Source organism: Seriola lalandi, unplaced genomic scaffold (genome assembly GCF_002814215.2).
Source record: "Seriola lalandi dorsalis isolate HSWRI2012SDOR001 ecotype SW California unplaced genomic scaffold, Sedor1 jcf7180002054281, whole genome shotgun sequence".
NCBI lineage: Eukaryota > Metazoa > Chordata > Actinopteri > Carangiformes > Carangidae > Seriola > Seriola lalandi.
The window spans coordinates 47609-69387 of NW_019524834.1; the positions used below are offsets into that span (position 1 = coordinate 47609).

At 40.4% G+C, this 21779-nt stretch overlaps 1 protein-coding gene across 1 annotated transcript in view; it reads right to left on the reverse strand.

Moving 5' to 3' along the window:
- The window catches only part of lekr1 (Leucine-, glutamate- and lysine-rich protein 1), a 70952-nt gene that overhangs the window by 25562 nt on the left and 23611 nt on the right, over positions 1–21779 (reverse strand). The window contains exons 3-5 of the mRNA XM_087173779.1: positions 15176–15253; positions 10847–11010; positions 4406–4487 (exon numbers count right to left, since the gene is read on the reverse strand). Of these exons, the coding sequence (XP_087029905.1) occupies positions 4406–4487; positions 10847–11010; positions 15176–15253 (324 nt within the window). The remainder of the gene's footprint in view (positions 1–4405; positions 4488–10846; positions 11011–15175; positions 15254–21779) is intronic.

Genomic DNA, 21779 nt, shown 5'->3' on the forward strand with positions numbered 1-21779 from the left:
GGGAGGGAGGGAGGGAGGGAGGGAGCGAGAAACAAGAGAAGGGAGATTTCTTTTGAATCTGAGAGGAAGAAAAAAGACTTCCTCTTTCCCAAAGGGCTGTGACTGATTTTTATCTAATATGAGATAAACGGAGGACCGAGGTCAGGGAAGAAAAAACAGAAAGATGTCAGTGTGTGTGTGTGTGTGTGTGTGTGTGTGTGTGTGTGTGTGTGTGCTTGTGTGTTAGGCAAACGGGAGAGCAAGATTTTGTGGGAAACGAGGTCCTTGGTCCTACACCCTGAGATCAATAGTTATTTTGCTGCGGTAACACAGCCACACAGGCACAGACACACGATGCATGCACACATGAACACACATGCATGGACACGCACAGAACAGTCAGCGTGCATCAGCCTGATGAAAACAAGCTGTATCACATCAATCACATCAATCCTTTGCTGTTTCTCTCTTGACCTTCACTCATTCCATCATCCACTCTTTCATCTCTCCTCCCTTGCTCAGTGCATCCATCCTGTCTTTCATCTATCCCTCTCTTCCCTCTAATCCAGCCTTTCAACCTGGCCTGCGTCTGTGTTGGATGATCCATGTGTTCATCCTCTGATGAAAGGATGAGCTCAGCGTCTCCTGCCAATCAGAGAGCAGCAGTAAGCTTCCCAACACCTTTACATACATGTCATACAGGAAGGGGTTTGGAGTTGCTCTGACAAACGCTGTCAAATGGCCCTCATGCTGTAACTGCCCATCACTCCTGCTGACTTGTATAAACTGTAAGCCAGGTAACAATGGGTGATCATCACATAATAAAAGCATCTTAGACAGTACTATTCTCATACTAGTGGTCTATGAAAAAATACAGTGAAGACAAAAAGCTTAGAGATCCTGAACTGTGTGTGTTCCTGTGTGTGTGTGTGTGTGTGTAAACAGTCATGACAAAACAAGCTGCCCTTGAGTGTCTCTCTGGCATGCTGCTCAGATTGCATGCTAGGATCAGAAGGATTCCACAGCCGCTCTCTGTCCTTAGACCGCCCCTGAAATATGTGTGTATGTGTGTGTTTCCAAGGCAACGTGCTGGCGCCACAGAAACGCAACAGGTGCGGAACACTGATGTTTGACGGAGGCTGGGGGGGGTCAAAGGTTGGGCAGTTGTCATGGCAACACCTCTTGCACACAAACAAACTGGTTCTTTTTGTTCTTGGATCTCAAGAGAGAATCAGGGGTTCAGGAGCTCATATAAAGCAAAGTGGAACAGGAAGAAAACAGGTCACACACACACACACAAACCCACACAGAGCCGCTGTGGAAGAGGGTGTTTGAACAGGCAACCAATCACCATCAGCTGGACAGTGAAAGGAAGGTTAGCCAATCAACTCAGACGTCCCATCTGGATCTCAGTCTAGACCTCGCCTGACTGTCTGCCACACATGGGGCAGGAAGAGAGACCTTTGTTTGAAGGTTGTGTACTACAATTTGTAAGTCGTGGATTGTAATTTTTAATGCATGACTTTTACTTTACTTTAAGATTTATATTAACATTAGTCTCATATTTACAATTGTAAACTCTCAGATTATGTTACAAATAAATTGCATGTAAAAATATGAAATTATAAAATAAGATGTTTTTTGTATATCTTTTTGGGAAACATGAAAGTGAGGGTACAAAATTATTTTTTTGTCTACATTTGACATAGCTCACCAAAAAAAATTCAAACTGGCCAACAGGTCAAGTTAAATATTGAACACTGTGCGGCTGTGTAGACATTGGACAACTGAGTTGAGCTGCTCAGATAAACACAAGCCCTGTTTTCCCTCTTTACAATCCTCTCTCCACACGCACACACACACTCCTTATCATGCAATAAAGTCTCAGACTTGAGCACATCCGCCGCCTCCTCCTCCACACACACCTCATCATGCAACATGGCCTTAAGGCTGATTCTCCCTGTAGCATATGTCCATATGTCTGGGTGGGTCGCGTGCGACTGCAAACATCCCCTCCATCCTCCCTGTCTCAGCCCTGATCCACATATTGCATGGACATGCACCCTACACACATACATGCACACACTGGCATGTACAATCTGTGTGAGAGGGGAGGGGGTCAATAAAGGATTTTTACTGATCCTTACAGAGGACTTTGGCTGAGCTCTGATGGTGAGATATTTAGATAGCAAACCAACTTGTTTAATGTCTGTCTTAAAAATCCAATCAAATCAAATAACATTATCTAGATACTCCATATTTTATTAGTAACAGTGATGGTGTATTAACCATAACTTAAATTCACTTGCACCAAAGCCAGATGTTTTCATTAGTTCAATATAAAACTCAAACACTCAAAATGACATAAGCAGGCAAGTATAAAAGGCAGAAAATCAGGGACAATGAAACACATCGGTCTGATATGAAAAGCTGTCAAAATATGGTAAAAGAATTAGTGATGGAGTGTGTGTGAAGAATTGCAGTTAGAAGAGACTCATCGTTGAAGGAGGGGAAGATGAGGACTGAATATCCATGAATAAATTAATATTTCATCATGTCTGCAGTCACAGATTGTTAGCAAGAACCAGTGTTTACTACAGTAAAACCACCACTTTTTGTGTTTGACTGAGAACTGTATTTGTTATCTGTGTTTGTGTGAGTGAAGCAGGATGCTTCTCTACAATGTATACCAAAACTCTAATCAGTATCAAGGTACCAAGATTATGTCACACACAAATATACAAAAGTGTTATTAATGCCACATTTATTTGGATGTATCTTGCAAACAATGTGTATGTGTAGCTAACCTGTGACAGACACACATACACTTACCACACTTACCACACACACACACACACACACACACACACACACACACACACACACACACACACACACACACACAATGTCCTTCTACAGAAATACAAAAAAGTGATGTATATATAGACTCACATTGAGAATCAACCACACATACTGGCAGGGTAGTTATTCCTGTAACTGAAGCTGAATTGAAACGGATTAGAAAAAAGACAGAAAAGGAAAATCTGTCATTTTTAAAGGTCAAAAGTTTATGACCAAAAAATGTGGGAGAAAGAAGAGAGACTGATGTTTATAGAGGAGGATGGAGGAAACATAAGTGAACAAATGAGTGTTTCATCTGTAGTCTGTCAGGTCAAGTAGTCCTTTAATGCTTTGATTATTAGATAGAAGCAATATTTAACATTTACTCCCTTTGTGGGTAGGGGGATGTTTGTGTCTCTGTGTATCTGCATGTGTGTTTCTGTGGGTATTTGTTCATTTCTGTGTCTGCGTGTAAACCTTTGAAGGGGCTGATTTTCCAAATATTACAACTGACGTCACCAAAACATGATGAAAAGCATTCTCTGTTGCTTAAAAATAACACTATAACTCAGAATGTGCACAAACATTTGAAAAAGTTGCTGCTGTACAGTGCAAACCAGTGTTAAGATATGACCAAATATGGAATAATTTATCCATTTAGAATTCAATGGACAGTAAAACAGACCTACAGTGACCAGCTCAAGCAATCTTGTGCTTGTGAAAACAGTCAATAGCGAGCAAATAGAGATAAAAAAAACTTCATGTGTGTGCATGGACTTGGCTTTTAGTCTGTTTTTACAAACTAAAAACCTTTAGAATTTCCTATGCTGTGCTTTAATTTAATTAAACAGTGGAAATGTTTAAGACTAGTGAATTACTCCTGTGTCTGTGTCTGTAAACAATTTCATGGCTATTCATCCAATAGTCTTGCGTGGTGGTGGACTGACCGATAGCCACACCCACAGCCCTACCGCTGGTGATGCTAAAATGTAGGTTTCTTCCATGACTACTTCACAGCAGCTGCTGAGGCTGACACATTAGAGTTCAAGGGGTTTGAAAAACCTTTATTTATGTGACTTACTGAATCTCTTGCTTTTGTAGAGTATGTGTTGTGGTCGTCGTTCTGTATTTACCTTCGTGTGAGTATATGTGTGTCTGCAGGTTTAGGTACTGAGGAGGATGGAAAAGGAACAAAATGTCAAAGGAGCTGCAGAATGTTTGAACTGATAGAGCTTCTTCATCAGCATATTTTCAAAAGCCACAGGCGCATATTTTTCCTCAAGTCATAACTCCTTTGTAGACCTTTGTGTGAGTGTATACAAGTCAAATCCTCTGTTGATGCAGCTTAGCAGGCCTGGTATGAGGAACGTGAGCATTTCCTGGTTTCAGTGGTGCCAATGGGGTTGTACAGAAGGTTTTGATTGGTTGAGGGAAATCATACATATAGCCAAGCCCTGCACTGACCTGTTCTTCACCCAGCATATTCCAAATACCACGCTCCACCTGCATCCCCATCTGAACACAAGTTTCCATATACTGTATGTGTGTGTGTGTGTGTGTTTTACCACATACTGTAGACACTTACATCAGCTGCTGAGTAAGTTGCTCTTTCTCTTTTCTCATTTTCTGTAACTCCTCGTTGGAATGTTTCAGCTCCTCTCTCAGCACTGTTCTCACACACACACACACACACACACACACACACACACACACACACACACACACACACACAGATTTGAGTTTTGACACGATGAACATGGTGTAAAAGCTTTCGAAAGCTTGCCTTCATATAACGCTGGCTCAGGGCCAGGCATGTCACCGGAGGCTGTTACACTGTATGACTTACAGAGAAAGGGAGACAGAGGAGAGTAAACAGCACTTAATAAATATGGAATTCCTTAAAGAATAACAGAACAGAGCAGAATACGAATACTTGGAAACATTAATAAAAAAAATAAGAAGACACTTAATCTGAGTGAGGATGCCGTCACCTATATAGGGCTACTTTCTACTTGTTTGAATCTGAACCTGTTGTGATCTTGTGTTCTGCACCTTCTAATTTACATTAAAAAACAGACCTGGAAGAAATACTTAACTGCAATATTTAGGCGGTATGTCAGGCCAACAACATATCAGACTGTAGCGTTGGACTTACTGCAGCTGCAGGCAGGAGTGGATGTCACGTAAGAGAAAAGCACTTAAGTTCCAAGTCTGAATAGTGAAAAGCTCGAGACACGCCATGTTTGTTTTGATTTCTCCACCTTGGCATAATCACAACATTTGTTACTGTTATCTTCACCAACATCATCACCAACTTCCCAATTATTTTCATCAGCTTCATCAGCAGTCAGCTTTACTGGTAACTTACTAACTTTAAAAGCCTGCAGCACAAGAACTGTTCCTATAAGATGTCCTGTCCACCACAGAGAGGGACATAAGAAGATAATCATGATCTTCAAAATCATCACAGCATCCACATGTGCATAAGCAGCACAGGAAAGGTTCCTATTCTATATACGTACCATTAAATATATACTGAATTGGTTTCTGTGTTCAAGAGGGAATGCCCTGGGTAGAAAAATGATGTGGGGGAGGGCGTATGTTCTATATCCTTATTATGTCTAATTAATGAATTGGCCCAATGTCAGCGACACAGTAAGTATTACACCTTGTCTAATTGTGTCGTGAAAGTAGCACATCAGCAGCAGCTGCAATCTGCCATCAGTGTCTGTCTACAAAGGATTGTTCATCCAAAGTACTGCTGTGCAGCTGAAGTATTTTGGCAGCACTTACAGGCCAATACAAAATCAGTGCGGTAACACTTGCAAGTCATAAGAAAATAGGCTATTGGGTTGCAGCTCTGCAGGTAAAGGGCAAGGGAGGCATGAAGGTATAATTGATGCTACCAATAAACTGCAGTTAAAAGTTTTATTTACAGTACAGTAAGCAAAGCAGTTAAATGAGGGTCATACTCTGCAGCAAATATTGCAATATTCAATATTACTGAATATCGGGCCTTAACCTAATCATGCAGCTTGCATGTTGAAAATATGGTGAAATGGGGCCCTGTTCCATCAGATGTATGTTGAAAACTTTGGAAGAAACTTGTCCAGTGAAACTGGAAACTTAACTGTTCATGGTCACCCACCTTTCTGCGGAAGCATATGATGCTTGCTGCTGGGTACATCATGAAAATCTACTATAAAGAATAGTCAAGTTATGTCAACATGACAAAGGTAGGATTTTCACTTATATTAGTAATACTATTAGCATTACCATTAAAATATACATATGCATAAATACTACACATGAAACTGTTTTGCAAAACATGCAGTCAAAAAAGCCAACAGACAAAAGCTCTGTGTGGGTGTCTTGGCTAGTTGTTTGAATGACTGACAGGCTAGCAGTGTGGGTAGTGCAGTGTGTAAAAGAGGTGTAATGTGTTTGTATTTGTGTGTGTGTGCACGCGCATGCATGTGTGTGTGTACTGTATATTGAGTTGAGATTTGAGAGAGTCTGTGAGGGTCCTTCAGAGCGGTGCAGCAGGGCACTGTGGCTGTGGCTCTGGAAAGCTCTCAAACCAATCCAGCAATGTCAGCCTGACATTCTCTTCCTCTGAGTCTGTGTTTTCCTCGCTCTCTCACATTGTTTTTCTCTCTTTCATCCTTCTCCTCACTGTCTCTCTCCTCTCAGTCTTTCTTCATCTACTTAACTATTCCTCTTCCTTTCTTTCTGCGGTTGTTTTCCCTTTTCTTTCTTACCCTCTCCATCTCTCACTCCCTTTCTCTCTCAGCAGGAAGAGGGGAGTGTAGGAGGTCCTCCTCAAAGCGGCAATACACCGATAATTGCTTTCTGGTCACTGTGACATGATGAGGTCTGCCAGGGTAAAGCAACACACACACACACACACACACACACTCACTTGCAGACACTCAGAAACTCACAAAGACTCAGACAGACACACACATAAATACAGAACACACAAGAACACATGTACAAAGAACCACTCACAGAAAGACACACACAGCAGCACAGAAACCCACACAGAAAAACTCACAAATATACACAGTAACAGAAATGTCCAAACAGAAATAGTTGTATAAATACTTGATGGAGCAGAAAGGCTTTGCGATGAAAGCAAACCAGCCTGTCTCACTTTCTCTACAGTGCTTCTTTTATGTGTCTCAGTACAGACACACAGACACACACAATGTGATAAGGTGGCAGTAAATATTATAGCAACTTACCGGCAGCTGGCCACCAAGTTACTGTAACAATTATAGTATTGTTACTGGGTTGACTGATGGAGTACTACAGCTACAGTGCATTTTTATTTTCTGTTAATTAAACATGAATACATAGCTGCTATGGCTGCCATTACTGTGATTTAAAAACATCTGCTTAACCTTAAAAAATGTTATTGTAAATTTACTTGTATGTTTCTCCCCTTTGACATATTAACCTAAATGACCATATGAGTCTTTATTGCAGTCCTCTCTGACAAAATATGACTGTTAAAGACCAAGAAGGGTTTTATGTGCAGAAAATATGTTAGCAATTCTGATATTTACAGAAAATTACCAAAACGAATGGAAAAGGAAACCAATTTGGTGGTTGTCCATGTCTGTACCAATCCAAAAACATCCAGTAGATAGACTGAATCATGTCATAAGTAGTGCAGAAATTGTTAATTATTAGTTAGCTACATTGTGAGTCAGCTAAACTAGCTTAAACTCTAAAACAAATAAAAAGACAAGATGGAAAGATATTTTTTTAAATAACAGAGATAAAAGTCAACAATGAAAAGACCCAGAGATACTTGAGGGAAACTACCATCTACCACATATCTAATTGAGAATATTTCAGTATTACAGTGAACTGTGAAAAAGAACAGGCTATACTGAGGCTCATTATATGTTTTGAGCTTCACAGCTTCATAAAATATAAAACAAATTCTCCCGTGTCAAAGCTATAAATACATTCAAATTAGTGGAGAAAACAGAGCAGATTTCAAAAGTAGACATCACAGACTATAAATTAACTAATTTCAACATACAGTATATTGCAATTCAGAAAAATTGGTCACACACTCTCTCTCTCACAAACACAGACACACCCGGCGCCTCCAGCTATGCTGACATCTACATAGTATGAGAGAGCTGATATAATATTTGGAGCTAACTGTATGTACAGAAAAAACTACACTACAGGAACATGTGATAACATACACTTCTGTAAATTATAGATACCTTTATAGTTACCTACACACACAAACACAAACAGCTACACCCTGGAATTCTTTACATTACTATAATATCACATTCTTAACTGCTTGTGTACCACAACCATTTTTGGGTGTCAGCCTAGTTTATTATGTGTAATAAAAGCAACGCAAACCCCTAAACCACAGCTTCATGGAAAATAGTTCTGGTTTCCAGAGAAATAGAGGAGTGTTGCTGTTTCACCCTGAAGATTATTTCTACTTAACTGGAATACTGAGGAATTTTTCTATTTGTCCTCCCAGAAACAGTGCAGTGCCAAATGTACAAAAGATGTTGTCTTTAATCTCAGGCTTTATTATTAAAAGGAACAGTTATAGTGACTTATTTTAGCTCTACTTTAGATACCAACTATAGTCTGATAGACGTTTGATGACTGTCGTTTCACAGTGATATTATACAGCATATGTCGCAAGACATGAGGGTAAAACTGAGAGTAAAAACAGAGACAGACACATGTGGGAACAGTCCTGGACTGGGAGATGATGGAAACAAAAATCTTTGCTGTTGTGTGAGAACCATTTTGATGTTTTTATATTACTGCTGTCACTATAATCACACACATATACAAAGTTGGCTTCCAGGGAAATAGATACCATATAGTCTAAAGATGGCCCAGGGTGTTGGCAGATGACTGTGGTTCAACGATCGGTCATAAGTGCAAACACACTCACACACAGATTCATACACTCCTAGTCACGTTTAGTAACAGCCTTTCCCCTCAATTCCACTGTCAACCCTCTGCCCTTCCAAAATATTGAATGAAACCTCCCACACTCAAGAGTCTCAAATCAAGTTTTACAAGTCATTTGCTGACAACTGCACAAAAATGATCTGAGATTAATCATGTTTTCATCTTTGACTGCTCTCAGTACTCATCTTTGTCTCGCGCTCTATAAAATTCCACACCCCTTGAGGTTGTTCTCTCGTCTCCTCCCTCCTCTTCTCCACATAACCATAAACCACAGTCATATGCTCACATTAGGCAACCTCCTTATGTTTCTCTCCTTTTTTTCCCCCCTCTCCTTCTCCTTTCTTTTGTCGTTTGACGCTAACCACAGAACGCTGATAGACAGGTAGCACAGTTTAATTGCCAGCTAACGCCCATATCAGTTTGGAGTTATATACAGCTGACTGGTGAGGTGTGTGTTTTGTGGAAGTCTGCAAATCTAAGTCAGATGGGAACCTAGGGTTTTCACACACTCTGGTGTGTCATTCTCATTTTTGTATCCTGGTCCAATATGAACACAACAATTAAAAATTAAATGTTATTACATAAGTGTTACTATTCAGTTTTGAAATTACAGTCACCTAGTGATTAAAACTGACTCATGAACTCAAATAAATTGATTGAATTTGAGTGTGTGTCCTGTGCCCTAACCTTCTCCTGTTGTATGTCCCATTTGTACTGTCTATGCCCATTGTATACTGTATTGACAAAACGACAGCAAAAAAAACAAAAAATGACCACAAAGAGTTGCAAAACAACAAAAAAGAGAGGACAAAAAAACATACAAAAAACAAACAAAAGAGACACAAACCTTATGAAAAACAATAATCTAAGTTTTGCAAAACCATCGATTTTCTTTTCCTTGGCAATACAAAGGTAAGATTCTTGTGTTATTTACATCATCAGGATTACCACAAAATCTGCAATTTGTTTACATGTGCTACAAATAGTTGCACTGTGTAGAACAAGATAAACTATGATTTGACCTCCTGAGTTAAGTTTCTAAATGTGAATGTGTAGTTTGGTTTGAGAGAAGATATAGGTTTCCCTGACTATATTCACTGAATGTTCATATGTGTGCGCCTGTGGTGTTTTGGTGTGTATTTGTGTATGTTTATATTTGTGTGTGTATGTGCGTGCATGCGTGTGTGAGTGTGTGTGTGTGTGTGTGTGTGTGTGTGTGTGTGTGTGTGTGTGTGTGTGTGTGTGTGTGTGTGTGTGCGCACACATTCCTGGGAAGGTATTTTATTGCATCTGTTGGTCCAAGCGGCAGATGCCATTCATGCTCACGTCACTGAACAAACACATCCTCACACGGCATCAATACAAACAGCAGACTACTTTCTTTTTCTTCCCCCTTCCTCTATCAAAGTCTCCCTCAGTCCCTCTCTCTCTCCCTCCATTTGGCTCTGTCACACGCACACACACACACACACACACACACACACACACAAACACACAAACACAGATACGTGTGCACACTTGGCAACTGTTTGGAACGTGCAGCAGAGAGACAAAAAAAGACCCACCCATGAGGTGAGCTTGAGGTTAGCTCTCCTTCAGGCATTTAGTGTCAACGATGATCACACACACACACACACACACACACACACACACAGCCTGAAGCGCTTGCTCAGTCCCTTTAAATTTTATAGAAGGATTTCATCAGTTTACAGCATTTACACACATATACGCATGAACACACACACACATTCCTTCCTGCCGAAATGCTCTTTAACTGTTACAAGTATTTGTGTAGCGACTGTAAAAACACATACACGCACACACATTATGGTCGTCCATTGTGGTTGCTGCCCTCAGAACTAAGAGTCTATTCTACAGTTGAGGTAATGTTTATTCCTGCTGCTCACCTCACCAGCTCTGTATTGAAAGTCTTGCTGTCCTTTAAATTAGCCTCATACATCTAAATATCTGTTCCTCTCACTCTGTCTGTACGTCCTTAAATTGTGAAGCTTAAGTTGGTGTGTGTGCACGTTGCCATGCGTGTGTGTGTTACCTGAGAACACCTGTGTGCTGTGCTGCAGAGTCTGGGATTTGAAGGCCTGCCAGGCCCCTGTCAGCTGGCTGAGGAAACCCCGTACATCAGTGAGCTCACCGCCAGTGGAGTGGAGCACGGAGAGAGTTGCTTGCAAGGCCTTCTCCTGCCGCTCACACACACCTCTGAAAAATACCAACAAACAAATACACAAACACATTCACACACACACACACACACACACACACACACACACACACACACACACACACACACACACACACACACAAAATAACAATTTGAAAATGCAGGTTAAATACATAAAAGCTGGAAAATTTCACCTGAGCATTTAGTAAACTGAAGGGATTCTGGTGTTGATGGCTAATATATCTGAACATCTTAAGTGAGCTGTCACATAAAGATTGAGACAGTATTGTTAACAGCTACCTAGGTGGCTGTTAGCAAGTGTTGTTAAAGTGACAAGTGTGTGAATAAGACAACATTAGCTATTAAAGGTGTGGCTCAAAAAGACTCCAGTGGAATCCAAAACCGGTGGGAAAATTCTTTGCCCTGCTCTCTCTTAACAACTACTTTGTCAATAGCTTTGTCTCAATTCAGGGTCTGCATCCTTTGAAGGATACATTTGAAGACCGACTGCGTCGCAGCGGCATGACATTTCAAAGGCTCCTTTAAATATGGCCAAGAAATGTCATCCAACTAATGGATCCTTCGCGGCCCAACCTATTCCAAGATTGATTGCACACTGGTGATGAATGACTATGGAATCCCTTTTCAAAATGAGATAATGTCAGACTCCGAAAATAAAATAGTGGCTGAGGATAAATAGGAAATCCTTCATAGACTAGACCATTTCATTTCGGTTTGGCCTGCGTGGTCGACGATGGCTACAAAGGCCACTCCTTTGTAAACCATGTCCTTCAGGAGATACGGCCTCTGAATTTGAGACACAGCTTTGGCTCTTAATCCTCAATTGCTCCAGTGGAGTTTATCAGCGTGTAAGAGCAGAAGACTGTGGTGACTGCTGCCTGGTGGGAATGTGTGTATTTCTGAAAGACAGCAAACTGTAAGTTCTGTGACAATTTTACTTAGATAGATCAAGATTTTATAAAAATGCAGCTACTCTTTCATTGAAAAGATCTTTGCCCCACAAAACAAATTCTGTTTACAAGTCAACATTTAAGAGCCTGTAGGAGCGAGATCATTTTGCAGTGTTCAGTCCTGACCCTGTGTGTGCTTGTTGCTATGTTCACTCTCTATTTTTCTCCAGCTGTGTTTTGGAAGGTTCTAAACTCTTGAGATTGCAACTATTTTTGAACTTCAACAGAATACGCCCACATCTGGATATTCCAGTCATGTTAGAGTCGTGTCTTTGGCTGAATGTTCACAGGATCCTGCTGCGTCATGCTCTAGTGACGCAAATGAATGTTAAGTCAATTGCCAGTAAATATATACATTTACAAGTAAAACACATTTCAGAGACGTGAGTTGCTCCAGCAAAAATAGACATTGCTGCATAAAGTTGCTGAGTGTGGTAAAAAGCCACATGTGAGACATTCTGGTCACGGATTCGGTGGACACGCCGACCAGGACAACGAAATGTTTCTGTTAACCGCGACACAGCCAGATCCTGTGTATATTGTCTTTTACTGTCAAAGTTAGTTAAGTCTGCATTGGCTAAAAGGAGCTAAGACGAATACCATGTACTGTATACCCTAATGTCCCCATCTGATAACATCTATGTATTTCTCTCTCCCTACATTTTTTGTCTGCCTCTAACTAGTATATTATCAATTAATGGCAATAATGCCCCAGAATAAGTCTTAAAAATAAAAAAAATAAAAAACATGGAATTAGATGTCTATGGGCCATTTTATATTAAACAAATCAAAAAATGTAGCTAAATGAAAAAAGGCTGAAAATCAAGTTAGAAGTGGTACTGACTGAAAATGACTCCACCACACTGGCTTAAAACTAACTGATTTGCCAACAAATTAAATTTGTAATATGGTATTAAAACACCAGATATTGCATTGTCTCTGCCTTTGGTGATTTAAAAAAGCCATTGTCCAAGATTTTACTCTGAAAGTGGACAGAGGCGTGCAACACTTCACATCCAGGTCAAATTACACAAAACAGCTTACAGTTTGAGTTTGTCCTTAGGGGATTCAGACAGCCAACAGTGAGATCTTTAGAGAGCTTTAGAAATTATGAGTGAGAGAAACTTTATTAAGAGCTCAATCAAATGTAGTTACAGAATTCTTTCAGGCTAAAAACAACTGGTAAACTCACAAAACTGTCATTAATCACACAAAAATCAAACCCTGCTCTTATAAATCTGTTATAAAAATGTTGACTTGGAGACTGACTTAGAGCTCACTAACTTTCTTTCGTATTTCGTATCTACAAATGTAAAAAATAAATGACAGGTAAAATTTATTGGGCGTCAACGGGCAAAAATTCCATAAACACCTTTCAGCGTATTGTAATTCAACTGATTGGAGAGCAAACTAAAAGTCTGCATCTCCTCTGTTTTTAGACTAAAAGAATCTAGTTTGTGACAGAAGACTTTGGCCATCACAGGTCATTTTAGAGAGCAAGTGGCTAATCTAAAAATGCAGGTGCGCGTGCTCGTCCATTCAGATGGATATGTGCCAGTATTGGTGATGCCTTTCAGAGATGGAGGGAACTTGCTGTAATTCTCCTGGAAAGGTAACAGGCTGCTAACTTCATTGTCCTGTTGTGAAGGTAGATTTACCATGAAAGCAGGCAATGAGAGGCTATGTCAAATGTTGCTAATACTTTAGCCTTCTGTTAACCATAGCCAAGGGCTCATGGCTCCGGTTGTGTTGCTTGTGTGTGTATGATGTGTGTGCATATGCCTGTGAGGGGTGAGCTGCAGGATGGGGGCTGTATTTTCATTTTTTCTTTCTAGATTTTGGCCTGGCCCAGCTTTCATAGAAAGACAGAGAAGACAAAATAAAAAAATTAAAGCTAGGAGAAGGAAAATGAGGAGTGATGTAACGACACTGTCCTTAAAAAAAGCCGCAGCCATGTTCTTCAGCACTCTCCCTTTCCCTCTTCCTCCTCCATCTCACTCACTCACAAAGAAATAAGTTCAGACGAAAAGCACTTTAAGCAACATGAAGGATCACTAGATCAGCTCGCACACTCACACCCACATACGTGCACATACACACACATGCTCCATCAAGTCACAAACTCATGCAAAGCATGGATGTGGAAAACTAGAGTGCTGGAACAGAACATTCTGTTATTCCAAGAACAGTTTTGAGGGAACATGTGGGTGAGAGCACACTAAACAGTCCTATTTTCCCACATACACACACATACACACACACATACACAGAAGTGGGTACACACAGACACACGTAACACATATGGATACATCGCACCTACACAAACACACACAAGACTGTATACTCACAGACAAACATCATGAACATGGCTGGGTCTTGCGTGCGAAGTGATGTGACAGTTTTTGAGAGCTCAGCAGGGCTGAGTGGTTGTTGTTTTTCTTATTCAGGGTTTGTGGCTTAAGGTGATCAAAAATGAACGGAGTCTCAGACGAGACGAGGCTGGATGAGGGGGAAGACTCTGAGCTGCTCTGTGGTGCCTGAGAGTGTGTGTGTGTGTGTGTGTATGTGTGTGTGTGCGTGCAGAGTGGAGGAGAGCATGGGCACTGCTTGTCACGAGAGCCAGTTTTATAATGTCAGATGACATAAATCATAAGGCTGACAGCACCAAATGGAAGAACAGATATGAGCCAGATCTGTCATTGGCGATAAGGCAAAGATAGAGAAAAACAGAAAGAGAGAGAGAGAAAGAGAGAGGGAGAGACTGCATGCATTCACTCACCCAATGGTTTACTCATTTAGCAGCTTTCAATGTCAGCGGCCTGATTGAAAAGCACGTCTCATCTCCTCCCTCCCACTCTCTTCACCTCCACCTCTCTCCTCTGCTCCTCTCCTGTTATTAACTGCTCACAACTTTTTCAATCTCTCTCTTTACCTCCAGGAAATAACCAGTGGGTCGGCAAAATGAACTTTCTCTCCTCTGTTTTTTTCCATTCTCTCTTTTATTGTGTTCCCTCTATCATCTCGCACAGTTGTTTCCCATCTGCCCCGGCCTTCCTGCCGTGCATCTGGTCAAGGAGCGGACAGCCAATCAGGGTGACGCAGACCAATACTCATTTTTTGCTTCTTTTGTTTTTTTGTTTCATCTCCATCCTGCTTTGGCTTACTAAACTTTCATCGTGGTATGCTACCCCCAGTCCCTCTTTCAGTCTCCTCTCTCTGGTTATTTCCTTACCTGAGAATTTTACCATGCTGCTCCTCTTTTTCAAGTAAACGCTCTGCCTCTTTCTTCATTGAAGTTGCTACCTCCAGCCTGTCGAGGTAGAAGAAGAGAAAGAGAGAGGAATGAGGGTGAGGAGTCATGAGCAATATTCACTCATTAGTGAACCTAAGCCAAATGTAAAGCCACTGCACTCCCGTGGGGTAAAATGAGCTTATAGATGATGCAACTTTAATGATGGAGACGAGAGGATGATCGTGATGAAATGGAATGAGATGAAAAATTCAAATGTTCCTCAGTGGTAATTGATATAATAAGATGGGCTTCCCTCCCCAGCTCATCTTTCTGGTTTCAGATAATTCAATACATAATAAATTATTATTTGAGCATGAGCAGAGTCAGCAAAGCATAAAGGCAAAGATTTAATAGGACTGAGCTGCAAAGGATTGATAAGTTGCACGAGAAAAGAAGAAAATTACTGAATTAGTCTCAAAGTGCAACAGCCCTTGGAAGTACAGGTATAATAACAGACTGACGAATTAGGGTCTGTCCCTATACCTGCACTTTCAGTGTTGAGCACTTAAGTGCGTATTCATGCATCAAAGGTAGTAGGCAAGTGTGGCCCACATCTGAAAAATGTCTACACGCAATACACTTAACCCATACTTGATGCACACTTATTTGAGCAGTATTCAGAGATGTGTATCCCACAATTCACCATGGTCTACTGCACCTCAGCAGTCCAGTTATTGGCAGTAATGTGCCCACAAGCTACTTTTATAACCAACAATAATGTACAGACATGAAGAAGTTAAAGTTCTTGACATGCTTTTTACTGCTTGCAAATACCACGTGTGGGTTTGTGGATGGACCCTTCCTCTGCACTGCCCTTCAGCAGATGTTTTCAGCCTGATTGATTCCAGACATGAGCAATCAAATCTGACAGACAGATTCCAGCAAAGAGCAATCAAACAAGACACATCAAGAGAGAAACTGTGTGACCTGGACACTTAGAAAACAGAAACAACACAACACAGCCTGTTCTTTCCTAAAACACCACAGAGCATTGACAGTGAGACAGAGATAAACATAATGAGCAGTATTACACAGAGCAGGCTAGACAAATAGAGACTGAAACCAGACAGATAATAATCGGGACCAACAAAGTTTAATCAGGAAGTGTAATTTGAATGAGATGAAGCAATCGTGCCTGGGGATTTTCTGCTTATTGCCAACACTTTACAAACTAACATGAAGTAAGGAATTCAGAAGCCCTATGTGATGAAAATACCTGGGTAGACAAACAACAACATTCTCTTCCACTGAGGAAAAACCACCAGGGTTTATATAACAATTGTAAAATAACACCCTCTGCTAATATTCATAAGTAAAGGTAAGTCATACTGCCCAATACCAGTTTTACGAGTGATATGTTAATATGATGCCCTTTCCTAATGGTTTCCCTCTACCAGTAACAGTCTTCTGATTGCACTGCTCCTTACCAGTGTGTTCTGCAGACAACCTTCAACTTCTGGTGGTGTCTTATGACAGCCACTGTAAATGTCAAAAAATCTCTTCCATTTTATTTGGGGTCAACTCTGTATAAGTTAGAAATATTGTACAATTCTTTTAATGCACCATTTTATTTCTTACCTCTGTGACTTTAGGTTTTGCGTTCATTCATGTAACATATTTACTTGAAAAAGAGATTCTTATTTTTAAAGAGACCATCCTGATCAGATAAAAAAAAATATATGTTTTCCTTCAATCTGTGTGATATATTGTGTCAGTAGGGGCATCACACACAGTCTCAGCCTCCCTGAGAGCAGCGTTGGGTGAGAATGGGTTGAGCAAGTATGCGTGTTTCTAGTAATCCTGACTGTATGTGTGTGTGTATATGTGTGTGTGTGTGTGTGTGTGTGTGTTTGTGTGTGTGTGTGCATGAGAGACCATGTTTGAGTCTGAGCATGTTTACAAGTAAATAAGTTTGCGTGTGGCTGTAGCTTAGCATGTATGTTTCCTTGTGTGTGTGTGTGTGTGAGAGAGAGAGAGAGAGAGAGAGAGAGACAGAGAGAGAGAGAAAGAGACTGAGTGAGTTAGACTGTTCTGTTAGCATTGTAGCCTGTCCATTTGTATGTTTTCCACTTTCTGACTAACTCTGGGTGAGCCTGTGATCCTGTGTGTGTGTGTGTGTAAAAATTGTGTATTTGTGCATGCGTGCCTTTGCTTTTCAAGTGATGGCAGCCCAGACTCCCACTGTTCACCCATCTGTCCCTACCAGTCCCAAAGCGAGATCAGAAAGAACACTGCCTCGAGAGGGGTGTGTGTGTTTGTGTGAATGCATGTCTGTGAATTTTGTGTGTGTGTGTGTGTGTGTGTGTGTGTGTGTGTGTGTATTTTGTATACAAATCTGTGTGTGCTTTGTGCATGTGAGCTTGAGCTCCTGTTCCCAGGGCAGTGGCTGTCAGTGGAATAACTAGGTAGCGCAGTGCCAATGAGTGCGTGCCAGATTAGAGTACCCCCTACCAGCAGCCCAAATCAACTGCCTCATCAGGACATGTCATACACACACACACACACCACACATACACACACACACACACACAAACACACACACACACACACACACACACACACAGAACGGGCAATACACACACATGCACAGTCATGCACACAGCCAGCCACAGTGTGATCATGACCTACTAAGTAAAATGTTTTCTTTTTTTGGTGTTTATGTGTCAGAGAGTTTACAAGTTTCATGCTCCTACATATTTTTGAGATTTGGGCTCAAGGTCGACATTACAAAGCCAAACTTAACCTCCCCTGGAAGGCTTATTTTCAGCCCCAGACTGTGAACTGAATGTTCTGTGTCATTATTTCTGTTTATCCTAGTTTCCGTACTGGGTTAAAACTCAAGGGTGATAAAATTTTTTTGCCATAGCCCTTAACTTTGGGACATCCTACTCATTTGTATCAGATTATACAAATTATCTAAGATCTAAAAATAATGGCTTTAATGCCTCTTTTCTTTATTGTTTTTGTTTGTGTTGTTTTATTTCTTGCACTGTTTAACTACTTTACTGTATGAATATCAGTTCATACAGCAACATTCTACTATTTCATCTATTATCTTTTTAGAAGCCACAGAAGGTGCAGTTTTTACTAAGAATCATCAGTGTTGCCCTCAAAAACAACAAACAGCCAAAATAAATCTGGTGTAATTCTTTGTTCAGCCACAAGAGACCATCTCTCAAAAGTGATCCCACAGTGGAGCTGAAACACTGGTATTTAGCTTGAAATGATTGTCAAGCACTTACTGTTCCAGGCCTTTTGACACCGGTCAGGGTGAATTTGATAAAGAACTATGGGTGGTGACTTATGAGTGTATTCCAGTGTGGAAGTATATTTATTTTGCATGTGTGTGTGTGCTGGCAATTTCTGTCATCATTAAAAGTGACATAAAAGCTCCCCCATATCAAAGTGTCATCTGTTCACTCACTGTGTGTGGGCATGTGTGTGAGTTGAAAGTGTTTTGATCAACACCATGGCAGGACATTCAAAGCTGAAAGCCATTTTGACCAAAAAGGAGCACAAACAGAGTGAAATACGCCTACAACTAACAAGATGTCCATTAACACGCACAAAGTCATACACAGAACATGTACAGCTTTCAAATGTTTCTAAAATGAAAAGACTGAAAACACATTTTAGTCTTGTTAAATGTTCTAATGAAAACTTTAAGCACTTTAATTAGATCAGTCAGTGCCTCTTTAATCAATCATAATCCTTTACTGAAAGTGTTCTGAGTCTTTGTGTGTGTGTGTGTGTGTGTGTGTGTGTGTGTGTGTGTGTGTGTGTGTGTTGCGACACCTGTCTGTATATATTTTGTTTTCAAGTTATCTGGTAACCATGTCAGGGATGCCATAACAATGATTATGATCATCAAAACAGCACACAAGTACAAGGACAAGCACAAACAATGACATCATATTATGGCTAAGTGAATTAACTATAAGGATATGAAAATGAATTTGTCCTCCAGTGTGTCAATTTTAATTTAAATTCATAATAGCAACGCGTCCCTTTGTTTCATTTGTATGTGCGGGTTGCTATGTTACTGCTCCAACATGTTATTGTTGATAACCAAATAAATTTTGTCATATTGTGTACACACGCTCACACACGCACTTGCACACACACACATTAAATATCATTGTTTTTGTTTATCTTGTTGTCATGAGCTCCACATTAAAGCTGAGCCTCCCATGGAGCCGGGTAGATGTCATCTTCTACCAGGGAGAGCTCTTCCTCAATGCAACTAAAATACACACACACACGCTTCTGTGTGTGTGTGTGTATTTTGTCAGTCCATCTGTTTGATGTGGTAATTCGAACTTGACGTTGGATCTGTGCTAATACTTCACATGCTGTCGTTGAAGGCTGTTTAACTTTGTACGTAGTACACTTGACATATTACCTAACACATATATACATACACACACAAACAGAGAGGGAGAGAGCATATACTGATTTGTGTATTGTTTCTGTGGTTGCTAGTGGAAACCACACATTGAAATAAAACCAAATGAGTACATAACTAATTTGCCAGAAAATACTTCCCTGTTACAAATGGATGCCTTTCTATTCGTCATCCATCATTTGTCTCTTCTCCACTCCCACTCTCCCACCTGCAACTCGTCTTATCACTGTTACAACCCAGCCCAGGTGTGTGTGTGTGTGTGTGTATGTGTGTGCGTGTGTTTGTGTGTGTGTGTGAGAGCTCACGTTTTTATGATTCATTCTTCATAACTGCCAAGTATAATTTTTGTTACTGTGCACACAAGTGATATTTTATCCATTGCAAGTGTATAAAAGTGTGTGCAGGTGCATACACACAAATACATTACATACGCACACAGAGTCAGATATAGAGACTCACACCCCAACACACTGTTTGGATCAAGACAGCGACCAGCCAGCCAGGGGGAAGCAGAGCATATTAAATTCCCAGATACCTCTCTCAACGCTATAAGCATGTGCTTACATGATATGTTTCAACCTGCCAGCAGTTAGACGAGCTGTCTTTCTATACTTGTTTACCAGTTTCTCTTACCACTTTGTAATTATTTTTCCTCCTCATAACCCTCATGCCTATTTTCTATAGCTCCACTATGTTTATTTTCTCTTTAGTTCTCTCTCTTGTTCTCTTACCCTCTTCAGACACAAATTGGTGGTTGAATTCTATTCAATTTTATTTGTACAGAACCAAATCACAACATATATTATCTCAAGGCACTTAACAAGGTAGGGTCAAGACCTTACAATATTATAGAGCGAAACCCAACAGTTCCCAGAGGGGGAACAGTGTCAGTGGAGAGGAAAAACTCCCTTTTAACAGGAAGAAAAACGTCTAACAGACCCACACTCAGGTTGGGCAGCCGTCTGCCTCGACCGGTTGGTTGATAGTCGGTGGTGTTAACCACAGGTTAGACTCTACTAATCAAATCTGATCTATACACAGAGACAGGAGGAGGAAGCATACCAAATGGGTATATTTAGTAAGGCTCAAACTGTGATGACAAGGTATGAGCCTGCGCCAAGTGTAGGGTTGTGATCCGATAGCATTTTATCGATCAATCCAGAATCAAATCCAGTTATAAAAATCCGAGTCCTTTCAATTCCCTTGTCAAATGTCATGAGATTTAGCTTTTAATGTTTAACTAAACGAAACAATCACCATTTATTGGCTGAGGAGGCAAAAACTGTTTTGAGTGGCAGCCTAATTAATGTTCACAGCCTGTAGCCACAACTTGAAAATTAGGTGAACAGCACATAATATGAAATGTTAATTAAATTTAACTTACACTTAGAAATAACAGGTGTAGCCTGGCACAGCAAGAGCAGCACATCCTCAGTGAAACTGCAGCACCTGCAGTCCTGTATTGATTAAAATAAAAGCGTATCTGTTCTGTGAGGTGTGCGTGTGCTGCATGAAAGAATAACTCTTTTGAAGTACATTCTGTGGAGACTGGGTGTTGCTTTGCTTAGAAATCTGTGAGTATTCAAAGACTCTGACCTAAGCTTCAGCAACCATATTAACTTTATTACAAGATCAGCCTTTTATCGTTTAAAAACAAGAATAAGAGTCCTCAGCTAACCTAGAAAAAATGTATACATGTCCTTATCAGCAGTCAATTAAATTACTGTCTGGTCTGTTTTCTGTTTTATCGGAAAATAAATTTCAGCTTATTCAGAATACTGGGGCCAGTATTGAGTGAAGCTGCATTCAGTTACTATACACCAAACTGCCTCATGTATGAATTGTGCTGTATAGATAAATTTGCATTTACCTTATTTTTCACAAGCCACTTGCTCCAAATACTGGAAGTCCAGATGCAGAATCATTAAGTTGATAAGCTTTAAATATTGATAGGATATGCATTGATATTTAACTGGGAGATTCTCCTTAATTTAGCTTGGTCAGAGTGCTGTTCTTTTCCCTCACACACAATCTTTGGCTAAGTACAGATACTGGCATGGAAATAGCACCCAAGCAGAGAGTCTCATATGAATACTGTAGGTCACACACTACTGAAAGTGAGTAGCTCTGTGCTATATA